At 62.7% G+C, this 14,940-nt stretch overlaps 2 protein-coding genes across 7 annotated transcripts in view; one reads left to right on the top strand and one right to left on the bottom strand.

Annotated features, from left to right (window-relative positions):
- The window catches only part of PGS1 (phosphatidylglycerophosphate synthase 1), a 339,697-nt gene that overhangs the window by 33,950 nt on the left and 290,807 nt on the right, over positions 1-14,940 (top strand). The window contains exon 10 of one of the 4 annotated variants that reach the window (XM_049635574.1): positions 1,041-1,127. The exons of 1 other annotated variant lie outside the window; for it this stretch is intronic. Coding sequence is in view for 1 of the 3 variants with exons in the window: in XM_049635575.1 (XP_049491532.1) it covers positions 1,041-1,052 (12 nt within the window). In the remaining 2 variants the exon portion in view is untranslated. Of the gene's footprint in view, positions 1-1,040; positions 1,128-14,940 lie in introns of those variants that run through there. 2 more of the 4 variants (XM_049635575.1, XM_049635577.1) reach the window with 2 other exon arrangements.
- DNAH17 (dynein axonemal heavy chain 17) overlaps positions 628-14,940 on the bottom strand; it is a 101,423-nt gene continuing 87,110 nt past the window's right edge. For all 3 annotated transcript variants that reach the window (XM_049635566.1, XM_049635567.1, XM_049635568.1), the window contains 12 exons: positions 14,546-14,668; positions 13,812-14,005; positions 10,846-10,994; positions 9,849-9,976; positions 8,925-9,152; positions 7,671-7,862; positions 4,877-5,056; positions 4,370-4,552; positions 3,298-3,480; positions 2,808-2,951; positions 2,084-2,309; positions 628-1,133 (listed from right to left, as the gene is read on the bottom strand). In XM_049635566.1, coding sequence (XP_049491523.1) covers positions 886-1,133; positions 2,084-2,309; positions 2,808-2,951; positions 3,298-3,480; positions 4,370-4,552; positions 4,877-5,056; positions 7,671-7,862; positions 8,925-9,152; positions 9,849-9,976; positions 10,846-10,994; positions 13,812-14,005; positions 14,546-14,668 — 2,178 coding nt within the window. In that variant the 3' untranslated portion in view covers positions 628-885. The remainder of the gene's footprint in view (positions 1,134-2,083; positions 2,310-2,807; positions 2,952-3,297; positions 3,481-4,369; positions 4,553-4,876; positions 5,057-7,670; positions 7,863-8,924; positions 9,153-9,848; positions 9,977-10,845; positions 10,995-13,811; positions 14,006-14,545; positions 14,669-14,940) is intronic.

Below are 14,940 nucleotides of genomic sequence, written 5' to 3'. Positions count from 1 at the left end.
TGGGGGGGGGGCCTCACTTGTCTGGAAGCCAGGATTCCCCGGCCCCGGCTCGCAGTTAGGCGGTGGAGGCCGAATCCCCCCCGGGGAGGAGGGGACCCCAGGGCAGGAGGAAAGGAAGTGCCGAGTCCGCCAAGAAGGGACCCGTGGACTCCGCTATTGTGGAAATGACACGTGAGTGACTTCTGAGGACTCGGCCCTCCGAGGGGGAGCCCGGCGTCCGTGTTTGGTATGTTCTGTTCCCACGGTTTAGAAAGCGGGCAGGTGTAGCTCCGCCTGAGGGAGAAGTGGCCTCTGGAGTGGCAGGTCTCCAGACTCCGGCGACGGGAGGGGCTTTGTCATAACCCGGAGAGGTTCCGTGTCTCCGGGAGAAGGGGACTGTGTGGAGGTGGCAGCTCCTGGGAGGGAACACCCTGTCCCCTCACTGGCGGGTGGTGTGCGTGTAGCCTCAGGCCAGAGGGCGTGACCGCCGCCCCCAAGGCCTGTGTGCCGCTTGTGGGAGAAGACGGCCCTCCGGCAGGTCGGGATCTGGGGGTTGGGGCCTCACCCCCAAGCCCGTGCCAGGCCCCTGGTGGCTGCCCGGTGCTGAGCTGCAGGCCGGCCCCCGTGAATCAGACAAGCACAGCTAAGTGACTTTGCTGTTTTAATCCAGCCCGCGCCCCACTCTTCCACACTGCCCCCTCCCTCTGGCTGGGCCACGTTTCCGTGGTTCTAAAGTGCCTGGGTTAGTTAGAACAAAAAGCAACCTGCAGTTTCGATAAAAATCAGTGGCCGTTGCAAGATTGAGCCTCTGTTGTCCGTTTGAAGTCGGGGTTCGGATCTGGCCCCGGGGAAGCAGGGGGCCTGCCCCAGGCCCCGGGCAGCCGGCCAGCCAGCCAGCCAGCCTGCCTAGACCTGTAAGAGCAGGGCCACGGCCGCCAGGATCCACTTGGCCGCCTTCTCTTTGGTTTTGAGGTTAAAGGTCCACACGTAGGTGGGGCCGCGGATGCGTGTTTTGTACACAGGACACTCATACGTGTTCTTGGTCTCCATGCGGTCCACAGGAATGGCCTTGATGAAGACGACGGGCATGGCTGGCGTCAGCTCCTTCAGCCTTGCTTCGGCGATGGCTCCGGTCTGGGTGTCCCAGCGAGCTCCTGCAGGACAGCGCAGCGAGGTCAGGGGGGCCCGTGGGGTCGTGCCCGGGCGCCGTGTGGTGTGCTGGCCGGGGGCCGGCGGGGTGCCGGGGCTGGACTGGCACAGCGGCGGCTGGAAGCGGAGCCGTGAGCGGAGGCCCGGGACGGGATGCGGTACACGCGGTGCCCCCGGGACCCCGCCACGTGCCTCTGACGGACAGCTCAACCTAAAGCTCTCGGGGCCACCCGTTTACATTTGTGCTGTTTCCAGAACCTACGCGTCGGCCTTCTTAATTTCGGTGGCAGGAAATCGTACCTCCAGCTGAATGTTACGGGAGATTAACGTTCCCCGATGCCCTTCATGTGTAGCGTCTAGCCTACGTGTGCACGCACAGTGCACGTGATTACATGCATGTGCACACGGAACTTTCATTTGCCTTTAACCAGACTGCTCTGTTTCTACTCACCCTGTTAATGGTGTTTGTATTTCTTGTCTGTAATTCCAAAATAAACACGTAGAGCGACTCTTGCTGTGCTTGTCTCTGATATGGGGACCGGGGAGCCCCGAGCCCTTGCTGGCCAAGCCCTGCACCCCCTAGGTGAGGGGGCGACGTGAGTCGCTGCGTGGGCCGGAGGTCTGCGGTGCGGTAGCTGCCACTCAGCTCCACGGGTCTGAGGGACGGGGCTGCCCGGAGGCCTCAGCGGGTGCAGGACGGGGTGGCTGGCGCCCCCGGACATCTGGCTGCCCCCGGGGCTGCCTGCTTCTCGCTGTCCTGTGGGGGCCACGCCCCACACTGCCTTGAAACAGGTGCTCACGCAGCTTTTGGCAAAGCGGAACCGGGCTCCAGACCGTCGTCTGAGCGTGCCGTCAGAGCCGTGCCACCAACCCCGGCCGGCGCCGGGCCTCGGGCCCACCCACCCCTCCAGCCACCGCCTCTCCTCCAGCCCAGCAGGAGCGGCATCCCCGTTACCTTCCATGAAGAGCCCGTACACGTAAGCGCCCTCTCGGGGCGGGGCCGTCATGTCCTCCCGGTTCTTCTTGGTCACTTCCACGGACAGACACATCTTGTCCAGGGGCCACTCGTTCTTCCTGGCCATGGACTGCATGATGGCCGTGAGGAAGGACTGTGGGTTGAAGAAGCCGGCCAGCCACACGGTGGTGGGCAGGGCGAAGTCCGTCGTCCAGGCCTCGAGCTCCTGGTGGGAGTACGCCATCGGGGTGACTCCCGGACCTTCCCGAGCCACGCAGATGGGTCAGCGAGGCCCGGCCTCCTTCCTGTGCCACAGCGGTACCCGCCGACTCCGGTTAAAATGGAACGGGAAGAGGGGCGTGGGGGGGGGGGGTGCTCAACCTTTGAGGACAACTTGGGGGCCCGAAGGAGGCTTTGATGAGCCGGCTCCCCGACGGGTTCCCCCTGGGTCTTTGGGCTGTGGCGGAGAGGGCTGTGTCGGTCTATGGAAGCTGCCCCCGCCTCGGACCCGCTGTTTCCTCCCTGCTGCAGGAAGCGCCTGCACTGTCAGGCGTCTGTGTGGCGTGGGCCGGGCCCTTCCAGCCCTGCTGTGACACAGGCCAGGCCGGCGGGGGCCTCTGGCGGGGCCCACGGCCGCCCCTTCCCACCCCTCTCTCAGCCACAGTCCCGGAGGCCTGGGGTTGGGCGGGCCGGGCCTGCTGTGACTCGCAGAGACGGTCCTTACCCTGATTCGGAGTAGCAGGTCGGCAAACCAGGCCGCCAGGCCCATCATGGAGGGGTAGGCCCGGGCCACCCACGTGTCGGGCACAGTGTCATAGAACAGAGCCACGGACAGGTCCTCCATGTCGGTCGTGATGGTCAGCTCCCCCTAAGGGACAAACGGACAGGGCGCTGGTAGGCACGCAGACCAGGCCGGTCACACACCTTGTCTCCCCCGCCCCCCCCCCCCCCCCGACCACCCCCCCCTACCGCCGTACCAGGGGCCCTCGAGAGAAAGCAGTTTGGCACGGAGCCCCGGTGTGCGCCACCCTGGCCTGGCAGGCCTGCAACTCAGGACCAGGGAACCAAGAGGAGGCCGTACTTCGCTAGCGCCCAGGGCCGGTCCCCGCCCCCGCCCCCGCGTCCCGCAGCCGCCTCGCGAGGTGAGTCAGCTTGCGGCACCAGCCTGCCTCCGAAGTCGCGTCCCTGGGTCCCGGCTGACCCGTGTGTTTTACCTTTAGCCCCAGGTTCAATTCCTTCAGTGAGCGGCGCATCTCGTTGGTAAGGATGTTCATCCTCTCGCACTCCTGGAAGGCGACCACCACGTACGGGGTCTTCTCGGCTGACTTCGCCATGATCTCGGCCATGTTGAACGTCTCCGGGACCTTCTCCAGGATCTCCTCCAGCACGGCCTTCACCTAGAGGTCAGTCCCCGACAAGCCCCGTCACTGCACTCACCTGCCGGCCCATCCCCGGCGTCCAGGTCGGGGAGCCTGCGTTGCACGCACACGGCTAGGACCCCTGGAGCAAAGGGCGCTGGGGAGGGGGGTGTGTGTCTGAACAGCAGGGTCACAGAGGTGCAGCCACACATCTGACGAGAAGAGGGGATGTTGGCCGACAGACTTTGACTGTTTGGGTCCCATCGTCAACACCATGGGACTCTGGCCACGGGGGCAGCAGACCACCCTAGCCTGGTGCCTTCAGACATTCCCGAATGTCAGGTCATCTGACCGTGTCTGCCGTGTAGGCGGTCTCTGGGGACCGCGTGGTCACACCCTGTCCAGGAGTGGCCCGCACGGGGTCACATACCCCACTGCGGTTGGGAGATGTGTGGTGTCAGTCATCACACCAAGAAAAGGGTCCTGAGGCCTCACAGCATCGAGGGTCTTGCGATCCAGAATTCGGTCTATTTACTGGGAAGCCCCCTACTTAGCTGCCCGTTACTAGAACCTGTCCAGGATTTCCTAAGCAGCGTAAACGTGCCGATTGCACACGAGAAGGCAAGGGGGAGTGCAGGGAGAGGTCTTACTTTGTCTGGGTTGCGTTACTGGGGCGAGCCCACCGTGGTCTTCTGAGCTCATGGGGAGGGACTGTTAGGCGTCCAGACTGGTGAGCTCCCCCCTCGCCGCTCATGGGCCAGTTCAGCCACGTTAGAGGATGAGGGGGGGAGGCCGCCCAGGGACTGGCCCCACTGGGGCCTGTCAGCCGGCTCGCAGCCCCAGCCCGCTTTCTGGGGACGCACTTTCTGACCCCAGATTTTGGGCCCCGCCCCTTCTCTGCCGCTGGGCGCCGTGTTGAGACTCCTGCCTTCTCCTCCCGAGATACTCCGGTGCCTGCTCCTGAGTCGGTCTCTTTGGGCTGCATTTCCAGGACCGTGCGGAACAGTTTCTCTGAGGTGACTGTCAGAAAGCCGATCTCTGCATTGGGGTGCAGGCCGTACAGGTAGGGACTCTCGGGGGGCAGGTTCTCATTGATGTACTCGTGGTAACCCTGCAGAGGGGTGGTCGGTGAACAGGGCTGCCAAGGAACCTGTGTCCGCCGTTGACGAAGCATTTCTGACCAGAATGTTCCGCCCACGCCTTGCCCTCTGTACCAACCCCACTGGTTCTCTAACACCCCCACCCCAGCCGCATGAACAAAGCCTCCACGCCCCCTCCCCAGAGGCTGTGTTTCAAGCCGTCCCGGCCTTCTTGCTCAATCACTGATACTCTGTGACGCCAGGCTGGCCCCCCGGAGCCGGCCAGGACAGCATTGCCCTTTGCTGCTGTTGCGTCACAGGGTGAGCTTGTGTCCCCGAGAGAGGGCCCCCCTCACCTTGTAGTCCAGGTTGGGGGGGATCTGAAAGCCCGGGGCCAGCAGGGTCTCGCCCTCCAGCATCTCTGCCCGGACGTACTCCGCCAGGTACGTCCTGCAGAGCCGGCGGTCCCAGTCGTCCGTGATGTGGCCGCCGTACATGATTTCTCCAAACAAGTAGCGTAGGTCGTCCCAGGGCACCTTAGGAAGGACGGAGGCGGTGAGGAGAAGTACCCCCTGCCCCGTTGGGGTTGGTAAGAACCGACGGTCGGCCATCAGTGTGAGGTGAGGGCCAGCTCCTCCTGTCACCCCGTCGCCGCCCTGTCCGCTGCTCCGCAGGGTTACCAGGCCTCCCCTCCCCCCCCCCCCCCCCCCCCCCCCCCGGCGGTGTCTCACCCGGAGGCCCGCCCCTCCTTGGCGGGATCCCGCCTTCTCTGGCAAGGGCTGCCCAGCAGCTCCCCTCCGCCCACAGCCTGGCCTCTGTGTCCCAGGACGTCCCGCTCCGAGGCCTGCCCTGCAGCCCCAACTTGTGCCCTCGCTCGGGCCACCCTTGTGACCCCCTGCTGGGAAACGTGCAGCCACCCGTGACTCCTGACCAGAGCGGTTTAATTCTGTGCTGACTGGGGGTGTGGACGCTCGGGTGCCGTTTCTGTTGGCCAGTCGGTCTGTGCAGTGTGTCCGTCCAGTGGGTCTTTCTTGCCGTCCCGCTGGGCTTGCCTGGCGCCGAGTTTCCCGGCTCGTCACCCCTCGTGCTGCGTGTGCCCCGCGGGGCTTTGCAGCACCGGGAGCTTCAGCAGGGGAGCTCACCTGCCCAACCTGGGGCGTCTGACCTTATGCTCAGCCCGGAACGCTCCTTTCCACCAGCACTCACCAAGGCGACGCCCGACTTCCGAAGCCAGCTCAAATGCCGCCTCCTCCGGGAAGCCAGCAGGTGAGCTCCGGCTTCCAGGTGCCAGCACATCGCTGTTCCTTGCACACACAGCGCCGCCCGAGGGGGATCCTTGTAGCCCAGGTTAGGGGGGATCTGAAAGCCCGGGGCCAGGCACGGGAGCCCCAGATGGCAGCCACACGCAAAGTTTCAGATTTGCCAGCGCCCACGTAAGAGGCCTGTTCCAGCAGCAGTAACCGGCATGGGGACGATGAATTAATGAGGTGTTTTCTGTTCTCTCACCTGCCCCAAGAGTACTCAGTACAGCTCACATCCCACCCGCAGTTTGGACTGGCGGTCGGTCCGTGGCTGCCTCCTGCCACGGTTAAGAGCTTGCTGATTGAACGGTTGATGGATTTGGTCTCCTTTTACTCAAAATATTCACATGCTCTAAATTGTCATTTTGTGCCTGAAAATTTGTGCTCTGCCCGGTTATCTTGGGAATGTGCTGAGCTGCGTATTTCTGCGTTTTGCCTGTTTGCTTTGGGGACAGTCTGTTTGTTCTGGGAGGCCCCTGACCCCACGAGCTGCCTCCTGTATGTCCCCGTGGGGTGGGGGCCGTGGGACCAATAAGCAGGGACGGTGCCGGTGGGAGTCCTGGAGTGCACGTCAGAGACGGTGCCCGGCCTCTCCCGAGCGACTGCTCGGAGTCGGGGGCGGGGGGATATACAAGCGTGGGACGTGGACATCATCACAGGTGTTACCTAACGACAGAGGAGGGGTCCCGCCACCCCCAGCCTGGTGCACTTGGCTCGGCGGGATGCGCATTCCTGTGTCCTTCACTGCTGTCCGCTGGGCACGCGTCCTCGAGCAGTTTCCTACCCACCTTGGCTTCTGTACGTGCGTACGATGGGGCGAAGAGTCTGAATAAACGTCTTTAAAAAACTCGAGCGAGACTGTCCCTCCCACGCGCATCTCCCCAGGAGACTTCTCTAATCGAAGTGCAGAGATGGTGGTGACTTTTCGTCGTGGCTGTTCCCAGCGTGTGCTTGTTCACGAGTGCTGGAAGGCGGCTGCCAGCGTTCAGCTCTGACTCTAGCCTTCCCAAACTACGGGTGGAGAGGGCCTCGCCCTCCCCCTGGAGAGCCGACTGCTGGCCCCTCCTGCCTCCCGGGTGGGCGGCCCAAGATGTGCCCTTAAGCCAGCCGGGGGCTCTTCCCTTGCTTAACCCCTAAAGCTTGAGGCCGGGTGCCTGGTCAGGGGCAGAGCCGGGCTTCACTTGCGACCTTGTCCCCAGGGCTTTGGGAGGGGTGCTGCCTGGTCCCGCCATCTGGCCCCCCACCCCCCCCGCTGCTGCCCACCCCTGGGCCATGCCTCAGTCCTGTCTCTGCTGATTCGGGGGAGCCAAGGCGTATGGGGTACGCAGGCGTCTGCCTCTCCTGGGGGTCACAGCACTCCCGTGTCAGCGCCAGGCTCTCTGAGCCAGACTCCGAGAGGGACCGGGAATGGGGGGCGGCCGGCCACTCCCGGTCCTCCGAGGCCCCTTGCAGATCACTGCACACATTTACTTCCGTTTTCAGGAGAACAAAAGCAGCGCTCTTGTTATCCAGGGGGATTTTTCTGGCTCTCCCTTTAAACCTGGGTTCTGTCTCCAGACACTGTACCCCGGGGAGGTCCCTCATCCACTCTTCCCGCCCAGGGATTTCTGGGCAGGTCCCCAAAAATACCTGTCCCCGTGCAGTGTGCTAACAAGTGGGAAAATTGCCCGACAGCTGACAGGTGCTGCAGGGGTGGTGGCCAGGGCCTGGGTAACAACCGTCCTATCAGCCCGGTGGGGTCACGGGGCAGGTTTTCTTTGACTAATGAGCTCTACGTGATGCGTCCTGAGCATGAGGCGGGAAGGGTGGGAGGGCAGAGAAACCCGCTGGGCACCAGGCTCGCCCTTACCTTGGTGTTGGCCTCGAGGTAGTTGTACAGCACGTTGATGGAGATGGTGAGGTCCCCATTGTTGAAGGGGTACGACCTGTTCCAGCCCTGGGCCCCGAACTTGCGCCTCTCGGCCACCACGGCGTGGAAATAGCACAGGGCGAATAGGATGCACTTGAACTCGATCTCCTTGGTGCACATCTCCAGGGTGTCCTGCGGGGGGGGGGGGGGGGGGGGGGGGGGGGGGGCACAGGCGCCCCGGCTGGGACCCGAGTCCTGCCTCTGCCAGCAGCTTGCTGGGGGCGGGAGGGGCAGGGCGGGCGGGGACCGGCCACCTGAGGCCCCGGTCCACGAGGGCTGGAGGGGAGCATGATTTCTTGTGCTTCTGTGGTTCAGAAATGCAGTTCTATCACCTAAGTATTGATTTTAAGTCGGATTAAACTGCTTCCTAAATAAAACATTCCCAAACTCAGGACATTTCTGGATTCCTTTAATGAGAGGGACCGTCCTCGGAGGCGGCCAGCGCTCCCCCTCGTGTGCATGTGAACACTAGCCCAGACTCTCCAGGAACAGGGGCTCGCTGTGCGTTCTCGGCACAATGTGCTCCACAACGAGATCTCTGTAGGTGTTATCAGACGGTGTGGGGTGTCTTGTCTTCCTTAAAAAAGGTTTCAGACCCCACTGGGGAGATCGAGTGTGCGCACCCAGAAAGTTCTGGTGCGGAACAGAAGATCAGGGGATATGCTAGGGGCTTGTGGAAGGGGTCCGGTCGTGCAGGGACTCTTGAGGAGGGAGGAGCCCCACCGAAGCAGGTGGAGGCCCCGTGGGGATGGGACGTGGGGGGTGGGGGGGCAGGGAGTGAGCAGCCCGGCAGCCAGAGCCAGTGAGGGCCCGGCCGTTCTCTTCTGCTGCCTCTCGAGCCAGAGGAGGGCCCGGGGGTGGGGGGGGGGCACGGCAGCCTCGAGCAAACCGCCAGGAGCAGGGCCCCTTCCTGAGGTGACCCACACTGCATTTACCTGCACTGACTCGCAGGTCGCAAAAGCGGTTACAAATACGCATTTCTGGTTTTTACAGCCGTAATTTGAACGCATCGCCCATTCGACTCAGTTTTGCACGAACATGTTGATTTTGTGGTGCAAGGTGCGGGTGTGCGCTGTGGCATGGCGTGCTGCACCGAGGACCTGTGCGGAGGCGTCCCCACAGTTCCCCCCACAGTGGGGGCCAGGGGCCGGGGCTGCATGGGGGCCGGGGCCGCACCAGAGGGAAGCGCCTCACCTGAGTGAAGAGGTCCAGAGCCTTGTGCAGATTGGCGTGCATGCCCGTGGGCGGCTCGTTGGTGATCTTGATGGCGTTCTCCAAGATGCCCTGGGGGATGATGTGGGACTCGGGGCTGGGGGCGGGCTCGGCGCTGATGAACACGCGGTAGTCCTCGTGGCTGCCCGTGCTGTATCGCTCCACCTTCTTGTCCAGTGTGCTCAGCCACCGCGCCACGAGGTGGATGTTCTGCGGCCGAGACTGGGGCTCAGCGCCCACGCGCCCCTCTCCGCCGCGACCGCGTTCCCTGGCAGGGGGTGGTGCCCGCCGTCCACCCTTCCCCTGGGCGCGCTGGGGAATGTCCGCTACACGGCTGAGGCCTGGGAGTCCGTTCTGGTGCTCCGTTAATTCAAGACCCCCAGCCCCACGGTGAGTCCTTCCCGGCCGCCCCCACCCCCCCACCCCCGCCGGCACAAGGCCGGACGCTACGGTCCCCACCCCTCCCCTGAGAGGTTCGGGTAAAAAGGAATGGCCCGAAGCTGGGGTCTCCACGTGGGACCAGGCTGGCCCTGCAGACTGAGGTCAGCACACGCTGGGGTCTGTGGGAGCTGGGCAGGCCTAGACGTGCTGGTTGAGGTGCAGGAGAGGGGGTGGAGAGGCTGCTGGGCCCAGCCGGGTTTACCCACAGTGTGGACAGAGTGCCCCCCGGCCACTATCGCTTCCCCCAAATGAGGAGGAGGAGGGGTGCTGTTGGCCACTCGGGTGTTTTGTGAACAGCGTCTCTTTAGGGGTCCTCGGGCCCAACCCCAGCGTCCTGGGAGCCGCCTGCCCCCTCCCACGGTTGTGGGCACGAACCCCATGACCGGCTTTCTTTCGAGGCTTCGGGCCTGTCCCCGCGGCCGCCTCAGGGTGGGGAGCCCCTGCACCAGAGGGGCGCCTCCGTACCTGCAGAATGACCCAGTGTCCCATCTCTGCCGCCATATCCAGAGCATTCTCGGCCACCACCTCTTGTCCCTGCCCCAGGGACACGTTGTGCAGTTTCCCGTTGTCTATGGTGAATCCCAGTTTCTTCCCTAAAGGAGAGGAAATGCATGGGGGGCCTCTGACGAAGGTTGAGGCTCTGCGACCCAGCTGAGAATTCCACACGCTTCCTGCTCGGTTTCGTGTTGTGGTAAAACACACAGAACGTCAAATTTACCCGTTTAAGAACCACCTTAAAGCGTACAGTCTGGTGACATTTAATAGTCACGATGTTGTGCAACCATCCATCCGGTTCCAGGACGTTTTCATCACCCCGAATGATGCCCCGCCCCTCCCCTTCCTCTCCCTCCACCGCTCCCCGCTCCCCCCGCCGCTGCCACATCAGCGGTCTGTCGCTACGGATTTACCTATCCCGGATGTTTCAGATAACCAGAACCACATAAATGGGGCCTCTGTGTCTGGCCTGGATTCCAACCCGTGCAGTGTTTTCTAGCTCCTTGCGGGTTGCGCGTGTTGGCACTTTATTGCTTTTTGCGGCTGAGCGCCAGCCCGCTGAATGGATTTACCACGTTGGGATTAACCATTCAGTAGTTGAGGGACGCTGGGTTGTATCTGCCTTTTGGCTGAGCCAACAGCCCTACGGAGTACCTGCTCGGACACCTGTTTTCACGCTCGGGGCGCGTCCCGGCCGTGGAATCCCTGGGTCACGTGGCGATTGCGCGTACAACCGCTGAGGAAGCATCGGCCCGCGCTCCACGGCGGCTGAGCCTTCTCACGGCCCGCCAGCCACGCCGAGGGCTCCTGTTTCTCTGTGTCCCTCTGATGCCCATCACTTTCTGGGTCTTTGACAGAAGCTATGAGACCTCACCGCGGTTTTGATGGGCATTTGCTGACAACCAATGAGGTGGCCGCCCCCTTCTGTGACACCCCCCCCCCCCCGCCCCCAGCCGGCCACACTCACCCAGGGCTTCCACATCTTTCAGGGGGTCGACGCCTGGGGAAAGGATGAAGAATATCGGCGTGGAGGGGCTGCTCTCCTCGTAGGACTTGGAAAACTCAACGCTCCGGCCCTCCACAAATTTGCTGCCCATCTTCTCTTCCACGAAGTTCCTGAGGGAGACTCACTGGTCAGCCCCGAAGGCAGAGGGGGACAGGGTGGGCTGTGACCCCAGGGGGAAGGGCCATTTCTTAGTAGGCTTTCTAAGGCAGAGGATGTCCCCGGCCGGAAGGCAGTCCTTGCGGGGGCTTTCCTCATTGCAGGGAGAGGGTGTGGAGGGGGAGCAGGTGCTGGCACCCCCTGTCTCTGCCCGGCCCTGCAGGGCACACTTCCCTGGAGGGGCCTGCATGCGAGCAGGTGAGGCCGTGTCACACGGCCCATTTTCAGAGGCTCCCAGGTCACCTGGGGGTGGGGTGGGGACACACGCCCCAGTGGGGCCACAACCCAGGACATCGCAGGTGAGCACGCCCCGGTGCCAGGAGGCCCCTGGGTCCTTAGAGCCCTCTGTGCCCCCAAGGAAGGGGTCGGGTCAAGTTCTCTGCTCCAGCAAGGGCGGCAAGAAGGAGAACACAGATGGGGCTCTGCGTCCTGGCGGTCCCCCGACCAGGGGTTGAGGAGGAAGGATGTTCACATCGTAGCCATTTTGGTGAACTTCAAGGACCACAAAACATGGTTCATCAGAAAATCACAGGGGAAAAAAAAAAAAAAAAAAAAAGGAATGTACATCAGTACCTCTCTTCACAAAAGCACTTCTTTGTTCCAAGTCCCAAACTGTCTTTCTTGACCCTCAGAAGTCTGGGGTCCATCGAGGCCCCTCTCGTGGGAGATCTAGTGTTCTTTGGGGTGACCTTTGGATCTCGCTCTGCCCCTCTCCCTGCATCACCGACGGCTGAGCTTACTGTATTCTCAATGAGTCACAGGAGCTAAAATGCTAGGATTCAGTGTCTTTAGAAGAAGCAAGTCAGTCCGAAAGAACAGTGGGAGAGGAGGTGCTCGCTCTCAAGCAGCCGGCCATCTGGATGCTCTGTCCTCATCTTGGAGGACCGTCAGGTGGCCTCTTGGAGGCCACCCCACACCCTCCGACTCCTTCCCTCTGACTCCGTGGGGAACCTCGGAGGCTCAGGACTTTCCAGGGACACTTTTACAGTGTTCACCCCCTGCTCTGGCCTTCGCTGGCTTCTGTGCAGTTTCCCAAACTGACGCTGGCTCCTGGCCAGGAGGGGCGGGGGGGGGGGGGGGGGGCACGCCTTCCGAAGGCGTCCGGTTGTCCTCGATTCCGGCCTTTTGATCTGGCTGGGAATGTGGATGCTAGGATCCTTGTCCAGGAAGGACTTCTGGAACGTAGGCAGGAATGTCACTAAATCACGGTTACTAATGATGTGGCCAGGCCACGTGGTCATTCTCTGCTGGTGAATTAACGATGAACGGCGCACACTGGTTCCTGATGGGCTCCGCCACTCTGGGCGCCGAGTCCTTGGCAGAGGATTGCGGGAGCCCGCTCCCAGCCGCGACAGCCACAGTGGAGAAGCCACATCACAGAATCTGCTGCAAACCAGGGCCTTTGTTGGGAGCGATGTTTGCCGGCACCCCCACCCCCAGGTGCCGCCCTCTCTGGGCCAGTGAGCCTCGGGCCACGGGGGGGCCCCCCCCCCCGAGTGATCTCATGCTTTGAATGGTGCCTGGCACACAGTATGCCCTCGATGAGTGCTGCTGTTTTTCGCTGTGGATTTGAATTCCCTTGCTTTTAAGCTGCACTGCTTCTCTAGACCCAGGGACACTGCAGAAACGTCACAGCGGGATTTGGGTTCACCTGGTGTTTGGGGCCGCCCAGGCCCCTGCAAGGTGCAGACGCTCATGGGGTCCGAGTTCCTTCCTTCGTGACACCGTATCGTGCCATGTTGGAGAGTGGGCGCAGGTGGTGACTCACCACAGTGCTCTGGAGGCAGCCGGCGGGGACGCCCGAATATGCCCAGCTCCCCCAGGGGGCCGTGTGCCCGCCGTGCTGGCCGGGTGTGCGTCCTTCACCCTGACCTTTCCCAGACTTTGTTCCAACTTCTTCCAGCACGTGACGGGGATTTCTTGTTTCTGTCTGGCCCCTTCCTGCCCTGCCCGTGAGCCCCCAGCAAACAGCAAAACAGAAATGTCTGTGAACAGCCAGTGGCAGAGTCCGGCCGCTGCTTTGGTTGGAGGGGAGTTCTGTTAGGGACGCAGGCACCGTTTGGGGAATCTGGCTGCTTTTGGGCTCTGCTAGGACAAACAAACGGCAAAGACACCATAATGTGTCATGTCGGAGAACAGACACTGAGCTTGGTTCCTTGTCTGCTCTGTCCTCCCTCCTTCTGGTGGCATCTCCGTCCTCCCTGGTCGCCCTGGTGGGCCGGAGGGAAGTCCTCTCCGCTCCAGGGGAGGGTGGATGGGACATCTCAGGAGTCACCCGTGGGGGATCGGTGCAGGTGTTCTGTGACGTTGTGGCTCCTGGAGCCTTTCTGCGAGAGGACAGTCCCAGCAGGGGCGTGAACGGGATGGCTTGCCGAAAGGCCATGGTGATTAGTTTTCCAATCGTGCAGATGTTTCGGGGGCAGAGAAATTATTCACGAAATTGGAACAGTTCTCTCTGCAAAGGAGCCAAAACTGAGGAAAAGATTGAGCTTCAGTTTAGCCAGTGAGGGCATCAAAGTCCTGGGGTGCTGATGGCTGTGCCACTGTTCCCACTGCATCTTAAAAGGACTCTGAGTGGCCCCAGAGCCATTAACGCCCACACTTTGAAGAATCTTGACGGCTCAGGTGGGGTGTCCTGTTTCCTCATCACTTGTGCCTCAGGCTGGCAGGAGGAGGGGGCGGAGCGCCAGTGGGCGGGGTCCCCGTCCCTCCCACCCCCCACAGGGTGGGGCCACAGGCAGCTCCTCCCCCACCCCGGGCGCCACGCCCACCTGACGGCGTAGGTCATGCGGTCCGGCCGCATGCATCTCAGCACGCACAGCTTTTGCAGCGCAGTTTTGTTCTTCCACTCCTTGGGGAAGATCTCCTTCTCCGGGGCTTCTGACTCCACCAGCTTCTTCCACCGCTTGGCGGACCCTTCGATGTCGCCGTCCAGGTTCTTGAACTCATCCATCTCCGACAGGGCCTGGGGGCAGATGGCCTTTCAGCTCCCCGGGGGCTGGCGGAGGGTGGGCCGCCTGGCTCGGCCCTAAAAGGAGCCGCTGGCTCCACTGTGGGCCCCGGATAGAACCACGGAGCGCATGACCTGGGGCCGGCCTCCTCCCCCCAGAGGGCTGTGGGACTGGGGCCGCTCCCACCGCAGGGGAACGGAGACCCCCGGGGCCCCTGAGTGCGTGTGCCCGGAATCGGAGGAGCTTCCTTGGCCCTTTGCACTCAGCCAGAACGGGAGGTAGGGGTTGGTGGTGGAGGGGCCGCCCCGCCCGTGGCTCAGCTTGCGGGGTGCAGGCAGGGCTGTGTGCGGGTCGTAAGGACCGCCGGGTTCAGACAGGAAAGTAGAGTTTCCTGCGAGCCGGCAGGTAGCCCTCTGCACCCCGGCCCCTCCTCCGGGGTCCGCCCCCCGCCCCGTTTCGCTGAATGTCCGCCTTGTAAACGTCCCCAGCCCCCAGCGTGAGCCCCAGGGGCTGGGCGGCAGAGAGGGGACGCAGTGCTGGGGCCCGCAGCCCACCTTGATGCCGCCCCATCCCTGGTGCTGCAGGAAGTCCACCGGCGACAGGACCCCAGCCTTGAAAGGGAACCGCAGGAGGAAATCCAGCTCTGCCGGGTTCAGCTCTTTCTTCATGGACAAGACCTGGGGGGACACGGGGGCTGCTCAGACGTCACCCCACAACAGCAGGGCAGGGCAGCCGCCAGCCCCTGGCAGGAGCACCTGGGACCTCGGTCACAGACGTACAGACAGACCCAGGGCAGGCCGAGGAGCTCACACCCCTGGCCCGTCCTGCCCTCTGGGTCCGGGCAAGACTTTCTTTTCACCTCGACTTGTTGATTTTTTAAATTGTGGTAAAACACACAGGACACAAAATGTACCGCCTTACCCCTATTAAAGCGTAAAATTTTCGTAAA

The sequence above is a fragment of the Panthera uncia genome, chromosome E1 (assembly GCF_023721935.1).
Source record: "Panthera uncia isolate 11264 chromosome E1, Puncia_PCG_1.0, whole genome shotgun sequence".
Taxonomy (NCBI): Eukaryota; Metazoa; Chordata; class Mammalia; order Carnivora; family Felidae; genus Panthera; species Panthera uncia.
The sequence above is the reverse complement of the archived record's forward strand: the minus strand, read 5'-3'. Positions and strand labels throughout refer to the sequence as shown.